General features: G+C 37.1%; 3 protein-coding genes across 8 annotated transcripts; 2 read left to right on the top strand and 1 right to left on the bottom strand.

Annotated features, from left to right (window-relative positions):
- Positions 1-2158: 2158 nt before the first annotated feature.
- On the top strand, positions 2159-10213 carry LOC113684243 (uncharacterized). Of its 2 annotated transcripts, none has more exons than XM_027201583.2 (6): positions 2159-2488; positions 4704-4932; positions 6822-6992; positions 7626-8444; positions 8838-8939; positions 9444-10213. In XM_027201583.2, exons 2-6 carry the CDS (start codon positions 4752-4754, stop codon positions 9548-9550), a joined length of 1380 nt encoding a protein of 459 aa, XP_027057384.2. In that variant the 5' UTR covers positions 2159-2488; positions 4704-4751; the 3' UTR covers positions 9551-10213. The 2 variants fall into 2 exon arrangements, with proteins under 2 accessions (XP_027057384.2, XP_089039643.1); XM_089183517.1 differs by having other exon boundaries at positions 2163-2488; positions 8838-8936.
- Positions 10214-11126: 913 nt separating this feature from the next.
- LOC149039639 (uncharacterized) lies at positions 11127-15980 on the top strand. The gene is made up of 3 exons (XM_089183516.1): positions 11127-11407; positions 13891-13992; positions 15310-15980. Exons 1-3 carry the CDS (start codon positions 11398-11400, stop codon positions 15447-15449), a joined length of 252 nt encoding a protein of 83 aa, XP_089039642.1. The 5' UTR covers positions 11127-11397; the 3' UTR covers positions 15450-15980.
- Positions 13781-20429, bottom strand: LOC113684241 (uncharacterized). Of its 5 annotated transcripts, none has more exons than XM_089183514.1 (11): positions 20164-20429; positions 19964-20042; positions 19403-19511; positions 19109-19155; positions 18822-18931; positions 18629-18698; positions 18385-18474; positions 17803-17885; positions 17271-17329; positions 16740-16828; positions 13781-13942 (listed from the first exon to the last, which is right to left on the bottom strand). In XM_089183514.1, the coding sequence occupies exons 1-11, from the start codon at positions 20168-20170 to the stop codon at positions 13909-13911; spliced, it is 777 nt and encodes a 258-aa protein (XP_089039640.1). In that variant the 5' UTR covers positions 20171-20429; the 3' UTR covers positions 13781-13908. The 5 variants fall into 5 exon arrangements, with proteins under 5 accessions (XP_089039640.1, XP_027057380.2, XP_089039639.1 ...); XM_027201579.2 differs by having other exon boundaries at positions 17806-17885; XM_089183513.1 differs by lacking the exon at positions 20164-20429 and having other exon boundaries at positions 17806-17885; positions 19964-20058.
- Between the last annotated feature and the right edge of the window lie 116 nt (positions 20430-20545).

The following is a 20545-nucleotide window of genomic DNA, read 5'->3' as shown; positions in this document are numbered from 1 at the left end:
GATAAAGCTGTGACCCTTTAAACTTTACTAGATTGAAAATCTTCAACTGGTAGGAAGCAAACCATTTGGCTTTTCACAAATTTGGTGGACAAATGGACACTAGGACTACGGAGAAACAGGTCCATATCAGTAGTCAGAGCGGCTCTCGAACGTAGAGTTGCGCCTTGCATGCTGCATTCTGCTAGGTGTTAAAACAAGGTAAATGAATTGCGGTTAGATTGCACCATGGTTAGATCGCTACCAGTTAGATTGCTTCAACCAAAAGTTAGATCGCCCCACTCGAAAGTTAGATCGCCCCACTCGAAAGTTAGATCCATCAAATAAGTGACTTCGTTCTCAACATAATTAACTTCGCTCCATGTAGAAAACTAAGGTAAAGGTAGCAAAACTAAGGTATCTAAACTGATAGTTCATTAAATGACGTGCATATCTTACCGAACAATCGACTAATATCGCTCGCGCGCGCTTGAAATAAATCCGAGCTACGCAGAAAGAACAAATAAAGCCTCAAGAAAGGGACTCACGAAGTGCAATCTACCTTATTTACTAAAGATGGCGCGTATCAATTTCCTTACATCAAACAGCAAAAAAGGCCACACTGGATAGTATTGGTATTTGAATTCTAAAAAATCATACTATAACGTTATAACTTATTCCAAGATCTTTTATTTCATCATCGCTATACATCATACATCGGTAGCTCAGTGGCTAATCTGAAGGACAGAGTTAATATCGGTGAATACGATGTACTCGTATCGTCCCAAGACACATCATCACCCATAAACTTTAAAGATCATTGGTAAGTAATAATTCACTTTACAACACGAAGCGAAGTAACTTATGTTGGTACCGAAGTAACTTATTTGATGGAGCGATTTAACTTTCGAGTGGAGCGATCTAACTTTAGGTAGGAGCGATCTGACTGGGAGCGATCTAACCATGGTGCGATCTAACTGGATACCGTTTAAATGAAGGTTGCCGGTTCCATCGCCGACATGTCAACTCGCCGACATGTCAACTCGCCGACAATTTGTGTTGCTTGATTTGAAATTATGTCGGTATAAATGAAACGGTAAACCGTTGAATCCGTTACTCTCAAAAACAAAGGAACAAGAAGTCACACCTTCTTAGCTCCAGCAAAGCCTTAATGAAAGTCACAAATACAATAATACCATGGAATAGACAAGTTTCTTTCCGTGAAGGGGTGAGGTATCGATGTTAAAAACTTGAGATAAGTTCTAAAACAGTTTCCGTCTTTCCGCCATGCATTCACCGAAGTTAAGTACTGATCAATGTTTCCACGTATTGCTGTTCACTGAAAGAAGCCATTACTTTCAGTAACTCACTATCGAAAACAAATGACACCAATTGTACGCCGAACTATGATTAAAAACACCTACTGTTAATATCTTTGGGAGAAGAGAAAACTTCTTAGTTCCTAAACTTAGCCTTGATACTTAAAATAGAACGCGTGTAACATTTTTTTGAAAATCGCGGGCAGAAATCTTTAAGATGGTGTTTTTTCTGAAATATTATTATCATCATTACATTTAGTGAAGTTATCTGACTGTTCAAAGAAGTCATTTACCTCACTCTGAGTGGAAATTAATCTCAGATTAAGATCTTTAAGCTTAAAACTGAAAAAATAGGTTTGTCTATGTATGGCGGCGCAGTGCAGTGACCGGTATATCAGCAAGTTGATTAATGTGGACTTTCGGCGAATTGACCAAAGGTTTCCGCGAGTTGATCAATAGGGTCGGCGAGTTGGCTGCCTGCGAGTTGACATGTCGTGTGCGGCAAAGTGAACGGGTATCCAAGAAAGTGATCTTACTTCCTGCTCACAGCTTGACACCAAAAAGAAGTCACATTTCTGTTACGGAATTTTTTTTTTGTTCAGCTACGTAATTAATTATTGTTTGAATCAGTCCCTGAAAATCACTGATTAGAGATTTATGGTTTGGGTTTCTGTTTATCCAAACAGAGCGTGGGAGCGAATGACAGAAGAGATTTGATTTTTTTTTTTCCAATTTCGGTTATTAACTTCGTTCTCGTTTATCATCCAGGAAAAAAAACATTTTCCGGGTGGTTTAAACATATTTCAGACCGAAAGCGGAAGAAGAAAAAAAAACTCCTGTTGTGACCAAAAGCATTTAACCATTTTTAACACATTTTCGTGAAGATATGGACAGCTGAAATTGTTCATTGTCCTTTTTTAGTAATAAAAATCAAGACTGCTCCTGTAATTGAATACAAATCAAACGTGGAAGTCTGATTATTGCGCGCGTAGGACTGGATGTGAGGAAATACGTCATAAACAGGGGTGGTGACGACATGAGACTCAGGCTTTACTATTTCTACGGCCATTTTGGTAAACCGGCAACCGATTATAATTTTTAGAAACTTTCGGAGATCTTGGATTTCCTAGCAGCAATTCAAGAATACTGTGGGAAAGAATGGACATTTTAGACTACATACATTGACTTTTAAGGTAAGACTTCCGTGGTAACGTGATTTTTCGGAGGCGCGAAACCATCCATAGACTTGCACGTTTTCGAAGGTATCTCTTTGCAAGGATCTAAAAATTTGTGGAGATAAGTGCTTTCACGTTAAGTCATTAGATTTCTAGTTTAGTACTTAATCCTGACACGGTGAAGCTCGCTCCGTCGATAACGAACTCTGATAAGCGTTTCCCGCAATGAGAACACGATCAAATTCCTAAATGTAAGTAGTTTTCATCTTTGTATACAACCAGATGACTGCGAATTCCCAGACTTGCAACTTATAGTTGTATGATTTTTGCTACCGATAAGTCGTTCTTCTACGAGCAATTTAATCATCTGAGAATTATATGCACAATAACATCGTATTTTTTAGGTCGCACACCCAGACTTGAACATTTTATTTTGTCGATAAATTGTGACATTCCTTATTGAGGAAATAGTTGATTTCAATTTTGGCTATCGTTCGGAGTGTTTGTCCAGCGTCGATTGTAAAGTGTCATTTCATTAATTTCATGTGAGTACATTTCTAGCATTGCATTTTGTTTCCTATATCCGTATGCGTCGAACAGAGAGAGTGTCAATTGTCTAAGTACCACTAAACAGAATGTTTTGCGCGAGATCGAAACCTTCCTAGCGGAAGTGATAATGCTAGTCGAGCAATATTTGATTCGAAAATATGCCCATCACAATTTTGCTATTAAGTTTCATCGTGATATTTCATCAGATTTCAATTCTCAATGGCAAAAGTCAATTCTTTACGTCGTTGATGTCCGGAAATCTTGTTAAACAAAGAGGATTTGATTCATGATGAAGAATTCTTTCTACATGTATGCAAGTATCAGTCTCGAAATATCTTTATGTCGCCTAAGTTACGTGTAAGAGTGCGTATGATATGGAGACAAAGCTGATAACTTGTCATTTAAATACGTTTGTAAGAGCTTAAAAAACAGGCTGTTGCGTGTTTCTTTCCTCAGGATCCAGGAAGTATAATTTTTTTTTCGTATCTACTAACCCTTCGTGTTTCAACTTTTAATTGGTATCGAGCCAAAAATAGTGAAATATTAACGAGAATGTCAACTTTTAGTTGTATTTTTCCTTTTAAGCAAACAATGTTTGCAAAAAAATATTTACCCACATTTATTAACCAGCAGATTTAGCTTGCAGAAGGGAGGTATCTTGAAATATTTTTTCCAAGTGGTGGTTTTTTTTAATAAAGTTAATTACCAATTACGAATAATGAGGTAATGTAAATTGCATTTAGCATATCTGATCAGCTAACAATTTATTAGATACCTGTAAGACTAAGATACTAGACTTGGTTCAAGGTTACATAACAGAATAGAAATTATAAGCAGTGGTGGTAATGAACACAGTTATGTTTGAAAAGGGAAATGGACTGGGTGTTTCCTGGTTATTGTTGTTAACTCCGAAATAATTAACATTTATCTTCTCCCTATAATATTTATATATTATCAAGCAAACAGGTAATGAGAATACTCAAACTTACAGAGGCAGAAGTTGTTATCTTGATCTATCACCAAATTCTCGTAACTAATTTACAAGGGAATGATTAGAAGCTAGAGAGGAGAATTAAAATCAGATCTTGGGTGTTAAAGGGTTAACAAAATAATGGCTTTGAATGAGCTTATAGAGGAAGTTTCATCAAATGGCTACGTACTTGGACTTAGATGTGAGAAGTTTGCTTGCTTGCTTGCTTGTTAGTCAAAAAGCTTTCTTATAATGAATGGTGTCTTATATGTTATGCCATCATATTAATTTTCTCAGATTCAGAGTGGTAGATAATTAGGATGCCTGATTTTTAGACCTTGTATAAATCTTAACGTCCAAGGACTTATTAATGAGTAAATTCTCCTCACAATTACAGTACATTATCCAGCAAACAGGTGACAAGAATAGACCAACTGATCAGGTGGAGGTTTTATCCTGATATAACATCAAATTATCATTACTAATATACAAGGAAATGAATAGTGGTTTGTAGAGAGAATCGCTCATCAGATCATGGAAGTTAAGAAGTTGTAGCAGAGGAATTTGGTCAACATGACAGTGTTTTTTTCAGATGATACTTGTTTGTTATTTCCTTGTTCAAATTACCTTGCTTGCATATTGATCTGAGATGGATAATGGCTGCACAGTTTGAATGAAAGAAACTAATGCCTTATTTATTCTTTTCTCTTACAGACACTAAAGAACTTTGTAACAGGGGGAGTAAAGTGAATCAAGGGAAAAATGCCTCCTCCCCCTCCTCCCCCTCCAGGACCACCACCTCCCCCTGCACCCAGAGCTTCTGGTCCACCTCCAAAATCCTCTGGAAAGCCTCAGAATAGGGGGGCCCTGCTAAGCCAGATCCATCAAGGCGCCAAGCTGAAGAAGACAGTCACAAATGATCGTAGTGCTCCTACTGTATCAAGTAAGTTACCAAAAACAAATCCAAGGAATTTCTAATGCGAGTTCTTGAAAAAAAAATTAGAGCATGTAAGAGTTTGTAGGAAATACTTCTTACTAATTGATTTTGGAGTCCATAAATCCACTTTGTTTGATGTTTTAACAAAATGTCTACACATATTATATGTTAAACCATTGGATAAGGTATTTATTATTCCTTGCCAGTGTTACTTCATTTTCAAACATTTTGGCTTTCAGTTTTTGAAATATATCCTATCAAAGGATAGTATTGATCAAATGTGGCCATTGAAGTGCTTTTGATGACTACCAAAAAAATTTCATGCACTTAAAAGTTTTTTTGCTTTCAAATTCAAGCCTAAAAATGGGGAAAAAACAAAGTTGGGATCATACAGTTCACCATTTTGTTCCTTTATTTTTCTGTTCGTAAATTTGATCCTGTTTTACAATGTATTTCTGTAGCATATTTTGCACATTCTGTTGCCCTAATATGGTAAAATGGCATATTATTGGAACAATGATACGAGCCATGAAGTGCTTAGGTCATAAATCAAAGAGGGAAAAGCAAAGATCCATAACTTATTGTATGAATTGTGAATACATTTTTAATAAGGTATTTATTGTGCCTCTACTGTGTGTCCAACAGTTTTCAGAAATGTTTTGATTTTAAACTGTACAGAAGAGCTAGAAAGCAAAACTTTTTAAATCAAACAAAGTCAGAAACAAAAAAAAACTTAGCTTTCATTTATCAACCAAAGGCAAAAACAACTATAATTTGGTTGATCAGTAACTGAGAGATTTATTTTTAGGATTTAACAAAACATTTACAGTTTAAAATGGGTACAAATAATGGTGGCTATTATGAAAAATATTGTCAGTGATACATTACAACCCAGCTTACTTGAACTCAGTTAACTTTAACCCCTTGGTAACTTGTAGAAGATCCCATTTCCCTTCACCCCATTTTTTCAGTCATTAACAATCAGCTAGCTTGAACCCCCACGAACTCAAACCATTTTTTGTCTCCCTTGGGATTTCTAGGTAGTGGGGTAATGTACCACTGTATTCAGGGTTCTCAATAGATTTTTAAGTAGGAGCTGATCACTGGTAAAGTAGGAGACCTCATTACAATGTTTCACCGTGAATGCGTGGACTCAAGTAAAATGGCGTTCATCGACCGAGTCCAGAACTGTACAAAATTTCCCAGTTTTGTTTGGATCACAGTCATGCAAGAAACGGAAGAGAAATTCAGAAACAACTCAAGCAAACTTGCAGAACAAAACAAAAAAAAGAAAAGCAATTTAAAAACAAAGTAAGCAGCTATAAATCCCAAAGTAAGCGGCAATCAATCGCCGGGTGCCGCCTTCTATTGAGAACCCTGTGTATTTCCTTTAACCCTTTAACTCCCAAGATCTCATTAGTAATTCTCCTTACTGTCTGCCAAACAATTCTCATCATGTTAGTTTGGAGAATTTGGTATCGGATTGATTAGTAATCCCATAATTGATATTTTTCTTAATTCTCATCACTTGTCTACATGATATTGTATAGATATAGTAAGGAGAAATTCTGTCTTGGTCACTCTCAGTAGTGAAAGTGTTAACTCCTAGAAGTAATTAGCATGTTACTTCTTCCCTTAATATTTAAATATTATCTTTTAAAACAGGAAATGTCGTTATCTTGATCTAGCTCAAAATTCCAATAACAAGTTACCAAGGAATTGTGTAACAGCTAGAGGGGAGAATTAATAATCAGATCTTGGGAATTTAAAGGTCTAAAAGGATCTAAAATTGTCCCAATCATTAGCAACTGCAGTTTATTTTATCCAAACCTGTGGAAGCACTGTGTGAAAAAAACATGGCACACTGACTTTTCCTTGATGAACTTTCCTTCAAGATAAACCAAATCCAAGTAGTAGTGGTGGAGGTATTGGAGGCAGTAGCAGTAGCGGTGGTGGCGGTGGCGGAGGTGGCATGGGTGCATCCCCTATGGGATTAGGTGGTCTCTTTGCTGGAGGAATGCCAAAACTGAGACCAGCTGCAGAGAGGGGCAAACCTGGAACAGGAGGTATGATTGTATTGTATATTCTTTGTGATCAAAAGTTTTGGCTGGCTTTTGGCTCTTATTGACAGCTTTGGACATTACTTAGTGTTATTCAACTTGATAAAGCCAGATGTATTTTTAGGCATGTAAGTGTACTCTATAGGAAACTTACCTTCTTAATTTCCACTCATTCAATTTAATAAGTAGATTCTACGTTGTGTTGCATCTGATCTATAGTAATAGGTCACAGATGAAGTGGAAATTAATGTTGCTAATTTGAGTTCAAATGTCCTCAACACATTGCAATCATCTTTCTTCTTAGAACTGTTAGAGCAAACATTGCACTCCAACATGACACTAGTCAATGACCAAGGGGTCCAACAAGTAATTCTGCTTTATTGTTCTGTTGTTATGCTTTGCTGTCATTTTAATTTGTTGCTGTTGACCCCAATTCTGTAGAACTGCCACTCCTGGTGGGTGAACATTTTTTACAGGTTTAACTGTATCCACAGTAGCAAACAGATTATTGTGTTCATCAGAGGGATATACAAAACATTTATTCACCTCAGTGTCAGTGATAACAGGGTATATTCACCTCCACTCTGGTGAAGGATGATTAAATTTTATTTCAATAAATATATTTTTTGTTTTCTGCAGGAGCCAAAGGGCCAGCCATGCGACCACCTGGCTTCAAACCACCAACCCCAAATAATTCCAGCTCATCCAGTGGTGGCTCAAGACCTCTCCCCAATCTACCTCCAGGTCCACCCAGTAAGCCTCCTGGGTATACTCCACCACCCCCACTTCCATCCAACAGGCCACCAGGATCTGAAAACTCCAGGCCATTGCCACCACCCCCATCAGGGTCAAGTTCAAGACCATTACCCACTCCTCCTCCAACAGGTCCACCCAGACAAACTCCTGGAATGAGACAGGGTCCTCCACCCCCTCCACCAGGAAGAGGAGGTGCGCCACCTCCAGGAAGAGGGAGTGCACCACCTCCACCCCCACCATCACCATCAGCTCCAAAAACAAGTGCTCCCCCTCCACCAACTCCCACAAGGAGTAATCCAAGTATGGCTGCTCCCCAACCTCCACCCCCACGAGGAGGTCCTCCCCCACCACCTCCATCAAGAGGAGGGCCACCACCCCCTCCTCCAAGTAGAGGACCTCCTCCGCCCTCCTCAAGACCACCATCCCAAGCTCCTCCTCCGCCTCCCAGTAAAGTTCCATCAAAGCCAAATTTTGGTCCTTCTGTACCTCGAGGATCAGCTCCTTTGCCACCACCACCTCCTTCAGGTGGGCAAGGGCCCCCACCTCCCCCTCCAGCCAGGATTCCACCTGAAAATAAGAGATCAGGGCCTCCTCCGCCACCACCGTCCTCTTTGCATGGTAGGTCGAGTAACATGATGATGAATGGACCAACAAGAAGCTCTCTTCCCCCTCCTCCCCCAGAGCTACTGTCAGACCCAGAAGGTAATTAAATAACTTAATATTTGATAATTTGTACTTATTGACTGAGTTTTAGGGTTGGATGATACAGGACATCAAGGTCTGTGCTTCTTCACCAAGAGCTATAATTTTTATTGTATTAAGCATTTTCCTTCTGTTTCTTCTTTTCTTCTTTCATCCAGTGTCTTGTGAGGCTAAACAGCCTTTTCCAGCCCTGCTCAGTCCATTGCCCACAGGCTCATGTGGGAATCTTCTCTATAATGCTTGTCTTGGGAGGTGTGGGCAAGGCTGTATCAGTCTTTTGTTAATTTAATTTCATGTCATTGATTTGAAATGAAGTGAGTTTTTATCCATGGTTCCACAGCTTAGACTGATCAATAGATGCTTCAACATTCATTTGCTTTGGTTCTTTTCCAGATGATTTTGAATCAAGATTTTCATTTAGTAAAGATCTTCCCTCTCCTGAGCCTTATGTAGAAACAACAAGATCATATCCAAGCAAAAATCCAAAGAAAGGTGGTATGTAGTGATGCAAATCCTGTTAAAACTGGCAAATGTGCTCTTGTTTACAATGGCTTCATTCTAAACCATCAAACAGAATGATTAAGATATTTCATATGGACATAAGGGCTGAACTTAAGGGCTACAGATTTACATGCAAGATTTCTTACTATTTCACTTGCGGTAGGAGTGCACCATGCAGGTTTAAAGCCTCCTTTCTCAACACTGATAGTGGCAAGGGTGTTGTGTTGCAATAGTTACCATAGATGTGTAAAAAAAATCAAAAAATGTATAAAATGGGGCGTCTTTTCATGACCACGACAAGGATAAGATGAGACAGAAAAGTCAAAACTGGAAAAGGAAAAATTTAAATTGGCAAATGATGAAAAAACTGAGATCAAATTTACTGTCAATACTGAATAATTAAATGTGACAAAAAAATCGTTCATTGAACAATCTGGCATTGACAAATTTGAAAAGTATTCATTTGAAACTTTACTGAATTTTTATTATTATTTTCAGGTGGTTCAAAGTCTTCTGGAAACCCAAGTGCAGTTAAAGCCAATCCACCCCCTCCTCCCCCATCAAGGGGTGCACCACCACCCCCACCCCCTCCTCCCAGGAGATGAGTCTCTTACCTAAGTTTCTTAACAAATCTAGGAAGACAGAATTTTTTACAATTAAAAGAATTATTGAAGCAACTTCAACCTTAAAAAACATTGATCCAGAGGTGTGGACTTTGTAGGTGACATTTGTATGCAGAATACAGAAAATTTTTTAGAGCGCATTTCTTCAACCTCCATGTTTACTGAGGCAGGAGATAGTAAATTTGTTGGTGTTGCAACAAGAACTGATAAATGCTCACATGAGTATGAGTATAAAAACCACATTTATGAACAAATCATTAGTGAAAATGAAATTTATGTTTTGTATTGTATCTTTGTTGTAAATGAATTGTGTTAAGTATTAGTTAGATATCCTTGTTTAAGTGCATTTGTGGCGAATCTTTTTTTTCAGAGCGCATTTTTCTTTCTCTGAAAGAAATTTTTCTTCAAATGCATCTAAAACGATAAGGAAACAAGGAAGGTTGAACCCAAGAGAGGTGTTTTAGGTGAATAGCACAATCTTTTGTGAAAAGTTAACCACAAACTTGTGGTAGTGTTGATAATTCCAATAACCAAACAATAATAATAGACGAAAATACAATGCTGTGTGGTGATTAATGATAATTTTTGGAATTATTATTAATTGTATATTATCATTTTAGAAATAAAAGAAACTGTTCTGCGAAATCTCAATAATATATTTATTTTAATTGTTTATGCTGCAGGCTTACAACTAAGGGCTCTGGTAATTAAAAGAAATTAAATTTGCGGGAAGAGGAAAACAAATTGGGTAAATGGTTTGCTTCTGGTTGCAATTTGGGATGGTCTTTTGAAAGCTTGAAGATCAGCAATCATATATTAGCTCTACACGCTTTGTTACAACACAAGACCATTTGGGGCAAATTTTGGGGCTGAGATTAGCCAAAATTTTATGAACCTATATGCAAAGAACACACTTAAGAGCGAGAGACATTGTTGAGTGCCCTCGAAGGGACGGTGGTATGTTTTTTCGTTTAGTAATACGAATCAACGTACAATTTGAGTAAAACTGTACTTAACAGTGCAATCAAACCAATTCTTCAAAGGGATTTTCGATCGCGCGTCACGCTACAGAACATCTAAATTTTAGGCGTACGTAATGTGCAATCAAGATAATTACCAATGATCACCAAGAAAACTAACCAATTAGTTTTTGAAACACTATACCTAAAGGATCATCTTAGAATCGTTTGTAACCTAAAATCTCCAACAAATAAAACGTGAAGCCTTAGCCTAAAATAAGATTATCAGACAAAAAGGGTACGTTTCTCGCCTTGTTCGGGTTTTCTAGCATCAAGTTCGTCGCTGATGGATATTTAAGTTATATGATTTTGACGGGTTATTCGAAAAGCCGAAGGGAAGAATGAGAAAACTGAGGCTTGGAATCTCGTATTTGTCGTCAAAAGAATATGATACACTGGTTTTTTAGTTGTTTACTAGAATCAGTTCTAAGAAGTGAGGCGTTCTACCCAGTCTAATTCGTTGTAACAAAAAAAATGTTGAAAACGCGCGTCCAAACCGCGGTTCACCTGTTAAATTTCCACGATGTTCATTGGCTGTCGGGTTTTGACAAATGGCGCCTAAGTTATGGCGTCATCGTTACCAATGAACTGAACTTGAATGAGGTTGAACCAGCTATATCAGAGAAAAACGGCGAAACGTTCGTTATGAAAAGCTTATGGCTCTCAAAGTTGTCTGATAAACTTGAGTGAATGGCAATGCCAGCACCAAACTGAAAGACAAAGACCGTTTTGTGGAACCTTGTAATACATGTGGATGACAGAAAACAAAGGTTTGACTGATCGGGTGCACTGACCAACTGAAGTTTTTACATGGACAAAGGTTAGTCACCAATCTTCTGTTGCTATTAACTTCCATTCACATTATTCGGGTTGGTGTAGCTACTCTTTTCAGCTCCACTGATGTGCAAAATTCTTCGCTTTTTACGTGGGAAAGTGATGAAGTGCTTGTTAAGTCGATGTCATTTTAACGCAACGACGAACTTCTAGACTTAGACCAGTGGTTTTTTGTAGTCTGATTTACAAGCTATGATTTCTGATTTCTTTCCTGTTGAAAATACCTTCATTATTAAGTAGACCACACTTCGCACTTCACACTTTTATTTTTATTTTCTTATATATTCACAAGATATTCCTTTGACCCGCAGATGACAAATGCTAATCGTGGCGGGTCATTTTTTTTATTTTCTATTTTCTCAACTTAATTTAATTACTCTGGAAATAAAACGGAAATGAAGAAATATAACATAAAAAGACAAAAAGATACACAGGAATATAAAAATAGGAAAATGATAGACGTTCATTGTAAAGGAGAAAAAGTCCTATAGTTTCTTATTGTACGAAACATATTGTAGAATGGGTTCAATGTGGTTCAGTTTTGCTGTGTTTGATATTAACGTTGTCTCATCAGGCTCCATATGAGAATCTACAGTTTCTAGAATATTGAGAAGAGCTCTTTTTATTTCTTTTTTGAAGGATTTCTTCGACAATTTTTATATTAAGTAGGTATCTCATTCCAGACGCGAGAAAGCCTTTCTTTGCATTTTAAGCTAAAGTACTTAGCCATAAAGAGTTGTGACGTTGATGAGCGAGTATTATATGTAAGGGTGTTTGAAGTTCTCGTAAAAAGTTTTATGATGTTGGAAAAGGCACTGTCGTTATGAACATCGAGCATTAGTTTACATACAGCTTCATAATATAAGAAGGTAATAGGCAAAACTTTTGCATTTACAAATAAGGGGATTGTATGTTCTTTTCTATCAACGAAGTAGATTAGATATACCGTAATTTCCGGTCGTTTACCCGCACGGCCGATTACCCGCACCGGCCGATTATTGCATACGGCGAAAAAAAAAGTCAACAGATTACCCGCACTGGTGGATAACCCGCACGTTGTTATTCAACTTTTTGGTGGCGAAAACGTGACATTAAGGTGATACATTTCAGTCTTTTAAAAGTTGTCTGATCCAACTTTCGAAAACTTGAAAGCGTCTTTGTCGAGTTTAAAGGTCAAAGAAATTCAGACGCGTGCACAATTCTGTGTCAATATTAGCATGTACTTTATTGATAAGATTATACAGTAAAAACACTAGCAGCCCATGCCCAAATCTCAACGTTTCATACTTGACAGAATGCGAATTTGTGGCCACATTTTGTGCGAGCGATCGTTCAGCGCCATGTTGATTTGTTGAAAAAAAGCTGGGTGAGTATTAAAACTTGAATTATAAAGTACTGTCGGCGATTTCTGAAAAAGTCGATATCTCCGGTTCTATTGGGCCTAACAACTCCCTTAAAACGGGAAAATTCTCTTTAGCTCAAGCTAGTGTTAAATGGAAATTTGTTACTGATGCGCCGGATATCTATGGATAATTTTTGTCACCATCAAGGTTTTGTTTTCACGCGTGCCGATAATAATTTGTTCGTCGCGTAACTAATTATGCGTGAAATAAACTCGAGTCGGCATCATGTTTTCGTGCCGCTTTGTGGCACTCTTAACACAATAAAATTTACTTGAGAGGTGGAAACGCATGTTGGTGATATTTTTTTTCAATTCAACTACCACTGAATTTTAAAATTGTCACATAACCCGCACCTCCCTATTACCCGCAGTGGCGCGCGTTTAATGCAAAATCAGCAGATTACCCGCGGGTAAACGACCGGAAATTACGGTACTACTCGCTTTTGGAGAGCAACAATTTTGTTTAAATAGTTTTAAGATGCATTACCTCAAGCAACGAGTCCATAAGGTAAAATAAAAAGGGAAAATTAAGGATTTATAAATATTTATGTGTACAGATGATGGAACAAAGTGTCTCAGTTAGCCATCATTCCTGTGGTCTTACTTATGACACAGTCCAAATGATTTTTCCAAGAAAGATTTTCATCGATTAAAACACCTAAATACTTGATGTACCTCTTATGTTCCAAACTGACTCTTCTCTTTTTCACTCTCACATATTCTCATTTGTGGAAGATAATGTGCTCTTATTCTGGAAAGGTTTTCTTATAAGGGAGAAAGACAGGAAACAAAATGAAGAAATGATGTGTGTGATTTGGAAAAAAATTTCTTCTTTAAACAAGGCAATAGGCCTCTATCTTTTTCTAAACACAAGCTCAGTTTTCTCCGCTCTTTCCCTAATTCTGCCATTGGCATCCTTATATATCCTGTAAGTAAACAGCTTAAAATAATTTCGAATTTGGTATAATTCAAATTTTAATAGTGGACTCTCTGGCACATGGTTGTTAACTTCAATTGAACACTCTCTTAATTAAAACTCTCTTCGTGTCCTTTTCTTTTTTTTTCAGGGGAATTTGCATCAAGGTTTACATTCGGCCAGGATCTTCCACCGCCTGAGCCCTATGTAGAATCAACAAAAACATATCCAAGTAAAAAATCTCAAAAGAAAGGTAGTAAGTTCTATTTTATAATTCTATAATAAGTCTAAAAGGCAAACAAAAAAATTCACATATGAAATATGGTTCTTGCTACTGAACACTGCTTCTCTGTTGTGTTCTTGGGCTGAACACTTTACAGTGCCCCTCTCCACCCAGGAGTATAAATAGTTACTGGAAAATTCTTTGGGAATCCTAAAGAACTGCTGAGGGGTAGCCTTGTGATAGACTGGTATACCATCCAGGGGGTAGTAGAAATACTCTAGTTGCTTCATGCTTTGGAAACAGGGATACCGTAATTTCCGGTCGATTACCCGCGGGTAATCTGTTGATTTTGCATTAAATCCGCGCCACTGCGGGTAATAGGAAGGTGCGGGTTATGTGACAATTTTAAATTCTTCTGGAAGTTGAATTGAAAAAATTTCTCACCTACCTGCGTTTCCACCTCTCAAATGAATTTTATTGTATCAAAAGTGCCACAAAGCGGCACGAAAACATGATGCCAACTCGAGTTTATTTCACGCATAATTAGTTGCGTGACAAACAAATTTTTATCGGCACGCGTGAAAACAAAACCTTGATGGTGACAAAAATAATCCAAGGATATCCGGCGCATCAGTAACAAATTTCCAGTTTTCACTAGCTTGAGCTAAAGAGAATTTTCCCGTTTTAAGGGACTTGTTAGGCCCAGTAGAACAGGAGATATCGATTTTTTTGAGAAATTGCCGACAGTAATTTTAAATCCCAAATGCGGATGAAGATTTTAATGGATTTTGAACTGAACTTACTTTATCATTCAAGTTTTTAACACTCGCCCTGTATAATTTTACTGTTCAATTTTCACTGTATAATTTTATCAATAAAGTATAAGCTAATATTGACACAGAATTGTGCACATGTCTGAATCGAAAGACTGAAATGTATCGCCTTAATGTCACGTTTTCGCCACCGAAAAAGTTGAATAACAACGTGCGGGTTATCCACCGGTGCGGGTAATCCGTTGACTTTTTTTTTCGCCGTATGCAATAATCGGCCGGTGCGGGTAATCGGCCGTGCGGGTAATCGACCGGAAATTACGGTAAACCTAAGCTGGATGGGCCCTTAGGCTTGAGTACAAACTTAAGCTTTTTTATATAGTTTTCCAATGAGAAGCAACAAGTTGAATTGGTGTGAATCATTTGATTTCCAAACAGTCAAAGAAATGAACCTAGTGTGTGCTGATTATGAAAGTAAAAATTATAAAATCCTGGACTGGCATAATCTATATATCAATGCTTCACTCTATTTTATTTATGTAGAAAGTATGCACAACCATTTTGTTTCTGTTTTCAGGTGGAGCAAAGTCTTCTGGAAATAAGGAGGCAAAATCCAAGGCTCCTCCCCCATTAGGAGAAGCTCCACCAGCCTCAGCCTCAACCACAACCCCAGCCCCAGTCCCACCCCCATCCCCACCCCCACCTCCTCCTCCCTAATGACTATATCTTAAGTTTAATAGCAATTCTAGGGGGAAAGAATTTTTTACAATTAGAGATCAAAATATTGGTCCATTCTTGAGGACATTGTCATGGGGTCTTGTATGTTGAGCAAACATTTTGTGGTGCTTGATAGTCCTTCAACCTCGTGGTTTATTGTGGCTGGAAATAGGAATTTTGTTGTTGCAATAGAACCCAAAATCTGCTCCAAATAGGAACAAATCACTTGTAAAGATGAAATGTAGGTTTTTTATTCTGCCTTTACAGTAAACAAATATTGTAGTGGACAAGAAAAAAATTCCATTCTTGAAAAAATGTATATTGACAAAATGCTTGAGCCCAAAAATTATGTTTTACGTGAATCTCATTATAGGAGTCACTGGTTGAAATTTGCAAGTTTCAATGTTATTATGAAAATTATACAATGTTAAATGTTAAATACCATTTTTGGAGGTATTATAAAAAGTGTAATATCATTTTACAGAATAAAAGAGACACTTGTGCGAAACCACACAAGTAAGCAAATTTTAATTTTCTTAACTCACTGTTGGCTTCTAATTATTTTGTATAGCACACTGTAAATGGTTTAACCTCTGGAGAAACAGTTAATTACATATTGCCCTTATTTTACTCTTACCCATATTGGGTAAGAGTAGTCTGGAAGAAAATTGTTCACAATGGCAGTAGCTTATTCCAGGCACAACAGTATCAGAGGAGCAAAACAGCAAGGGAGCATTAGGTTGGGTTTCATATCAAACATTCTTTTCACAATACCACCCAACTTTCCTCATTGCTCCGTTTGACTTAGTAGATGCCTTGAACAGGCTACCATGACAGTGACTGAGTAAATAAACCAAGCAATTATTAATTGTCAGAGTCAACGATGACGATGACTTAAATTATGACTTCCTCTCTCACTGTCAAAATGGTAGACAAACCCTTAGAAACATAGGGTCTATTCAGGACTTTCCCAATCAGTATGATCACAGTATGCAATCATATTTATTTTATTTGGTGGTGCTTGTATGTTCACCTTGCCTATATACAAAGACTGGAGAAAAAACTTAAATGTCTTTTTGGTTTTTTTCTCAACTTCATTAGGCTGTAATATGACCCCTTGATTCACTCTACATTTTTGGTTGTTACAAATGAAAGAAAAGAGAGCCAAGTTCTTGGTGTTCACAGAAAAATAGGTCAATATTTAAAACAGGAGCCTCAATCTTCAACTCGCTTGGCGAATGGTTTGTGTGCATTCTTTGTGACTCAAACTATCAAATCTTTAGCTATGACCTGGATGGAACTCTGCTTGATGTCCTTTGTGACTGTAGATCTTTAAGGGTGGCTAGTTCTTCCATTCTCCTCTCATGCTCTTTTTCTTCCTGAAAAAATACACCAGTAGAGGGCTATTCATTCTAGGGGTTTCAAAAATATATCATTTTTCCATTTAAAACATGATGCTTCACCTCAAAATTTCTAGCCCACAATTTAAAAACCAAGGAATTCAAACTGAGGGAATGTCAGACCAGAATGACCCAGAGAAGGCCAAATATTTAACCAATGTAACCAGAAGCATGTACTGGTAAACTAAAAGTAGGCCCTAAAGTCTTGTCTAGCATTCTTGAGATAAGTTCATATCCAGAAGCCATGTACTACTGGCTACCAAAACACCAACTAAGCAGGCTTGAAAGACAAATACGTCTTCACAAAACCACATACAGTTTCAGCGAGTTTTGTGCCTCCAAAATCATTTCGACCCAGATCACCACCTCTCCTTTGAAAAGAAAATATTACATCTGAGTGTGATTATGTAGCAAGATGTACCTTCACTCTTCTTATTTTGGCTCGTACCAGTATATCATTACAGTGCTGATGGAGAGAACCTAAAGTAAACATTAAAAAATTCAACTGTGATTACCAAAGATAATGTCAATGTTCTGGCTACCAGTTAGAAATACAGCAAGTTGAGATTTGCAGATTAATCTTTGGCAAATTCAAGAAATTCTTAACCCTTTGATTCCCAGAAGTGATTAACATGAAATTTCTCCCTATAATATCCATACATTATTCAGCAAACAGGTGATGAGAATATTCAAACTTATCAGGGAGAAGTTGCTATCTTGATTGAGCACCAAATTCTCATAACTAATTTACAAAGAAATGTGTAGCAGCCAGAGAGGAGAATTAACAATCAGATCTTGGGAGTTAAAGGGTTAATTAAAGTGAAATTTAATGAATCCAAGTTTGAAAGGTTACATTTTCTCTGCCATTCGATACTGTACATGTAGGTGTTTCTGATAATTTTTATAGGATGTACAAAGTATCCTTAAGGCCTGCAGATCACACTGACTCTAACCACCTTGTTTTTCTTTTCCTCTGTCAAGGTCTGATCCTCCATATTCTTCTTGTTCATCACTATCTTCATCAGACTCACTTTCCCTATTAGGTATCAATTTTACAACAATTTACACTGCACCACCAATTGTAATGTTTTACCACTTAAGTTTTTATGGTCTGAAGTTGATGTGAGATAACATTTTCATAAAACACTACTGGTGCTTTGTGGTTGTCCTGTTTAAAAATTATCCTCTTCTCCTTGATTGCCTACATATTAAGCCTTGACATGATGCTTGAATCGCCAGAATGCTGCTTGCTCCAAAGACAAGCAGTGTGGTCAAGGGTTTCAAATATTATGCAATGGTTCACAGAGTGTCTTTTTTGCAACCAGAATTTTAACTCTGCCAAGCACTTTATAATGTTTGGTCACAAATGGCAACTTTGAATAAAAGCTCAGCTTAGAGCCCTGATATAGTAGCTTATTGTCACAGCAACATATCACATAGCATGTAACATATATATTGTCAGAGATATTAATTCAGGCTTTGCCACTTTTCACTGGAAGTGGACTCAATACAAGACAAAGAGTATTGGTACTTACACGTCACATCCAGCTTCCACTCTGTCCTGTCTTGTTACCTCATTGCCATCAAGCTGCTTCAGTGAAGGAAGGGCTGCAAGTAATTTCTTCCTAAATTGCAAAGTGGCGCAAAATAAATTCCAAGACAAAAATCAATCACATTTTGTAAACATGCCATATTGAGATAATATCATAAATTTCAACAATTTGCATTTTATTGGACAACATAAGTAGAAATCCAAAGATGACCTTAGAGATAACTCACTTGTATTCTGCATTTTCAGTGCAAGGATTTCCTTTCAAAAGTAATATCACTAAACTTGATGGTAACTCTTCTGTAAAGAGGTTAACAAAATTATTAAAATCAATATATTTTTGAAAATTTGTTACATTACTTTTGAGTAAAAATTCAAAATTCAATATTGTCTCAAAAAAAAAAATTGCAACTTAATTCAAACCTTTGTCAAAATTCTCAATGCTATTGTCTGAGAGATCCAAGAACTTTAAATTAGTGAGCATTTTCAGATTTTCCAGCTTGCTTATCTTGTTTTCAGCCAATGTCAAGAATCTATGTATTGGGGGTAAGAAGATATCCTAAGTTACAGTTTAAATCTATCAACACTGTAGAAACATAAAAAGAAAAGTTTCTATTTTTTTACTTACTAGACTAACATACCAAATATAAATTTGTCAATTTCTGACAAACTCAAGTAACCATATTATCTTGTTATAATTATATACCCACCTCAATTTAGGAAGAACTTCAAGGTTTTCTATTCCTGTAATTTCATTCTTTAATAAAGAAAAAATGATAACAAAGATAATTAATTAAAACTATATGGAGTTTATGATAGTTAATTCATCTTATTAAGACTAGAATAGGCCAGGTTAGATTAGACTAGGCTGGGTTATACTAAGTCAGAACAGACTACCCTAGACAAGGCTGGGTTAGACAAGGCTAAACTAGCTACAGTAGACTAGGCTAACTAGGCCAGGCCACAACACTGCACAAAACCTCATGTAATAAACATTAACTTACTTTCTGTAAATATAAATTTGTGACTGGCCCAAGGCAATCCAAGTTGTCAATTTCACTTATCTTTTCACGGTCCAGGCGGACATGAGTTAACTTCAGTAATTCAGCAGCTCTGTGATGTAAAACACAATTCAACATTTAATGTCTCATCATCTACCACTGTCGTGACTGAAGCTTTACAATCAGCTTTTTGATAGGTTTGTGATGGAAGGAGGGAAATATGATGGGTGATTCTGGGTTATTGATTGTAAGATCAGAGTTGCTAATGAGTTGGAAAAATAAATAGTGTACATCAAACCAGTGAGATTGTTTGACCCAGCCTGCCAACAGTAGAACTTTGCAGGTCACAAAAAGCTAACATGCTCTGTCAGGGATTCTAGGTACTATCAAATTTAAATATAACTTAAGCGCAAATTACATAATCGTGTTTTGATTTTTATCGGTTTTATCGCTATTATCGTTAGGGATAGTAGGTCCACATCAGCTGTTTAATTGGCTACTTTATTGACCTGCTTTAATTTATAAACTAAATATATGTATGTATGTATATATGTATCTACTTACGTGTCATCTGCAGATCTATCTTTTCTATTCGCTAAATTTCGTCTCGCAATCAAGGAAACAGATATTTCTTGGCATTTCCCTACAAATGCGAACATTTTTGCATGGTTTCAACAAATTTTCTTCTGTGGACAGACATGGCAAATGATTGAGAACCCCAAATTCATCGAATAATAATAATATATCATTTCTTCCAGTAATACCTGCCATTTTCTCAAGTCCTTGTGAGCGTCATGGCTATATATCGGTGAGTTTTACAGCTAAGTAATCGCAACTGTCGTGTTTTCGTCCGCCATCTTGTTTTTCTTCCAACCTTTGTAACCCTGCCTTTCGAGTTAACCAGAACTAATTATTGCAGTGCCCAGATCTCCGCCCTTGAAGAGGATTGTATCAAGATGAATAAGATGATCATTTCTCTCTCTCTCCATTATCCCCTTTGCTGTGGTGGTGCCAGTCTCTCATGATCCCACTGTTGCACATGAAAGATAAGATACAACCAGGGGCTAATAAGGTTTGGTCTGTGGATATGAGTGACATGGCTCCAGGTGGAATATCCAACTATCTGAGGTTTGAACCCAACAATGA

This window comes from Pocillopora damicornis, chromosome 9 (genome assembly GCF_964200805.1).
Source record: "Pocillopora damicornis chromosome 9, jaPocDami1.2, whole genome shotgun sequence".
NCBI lineage: Eukaryota > Metazoa > Cnidaria > Anthozoa > Scleractinia > Pocilloporidae > Pocillopora > Pocillopora damicornis.
This window is presented reverse-complemented; position numbering and strand designations above follow the sequence as displayed.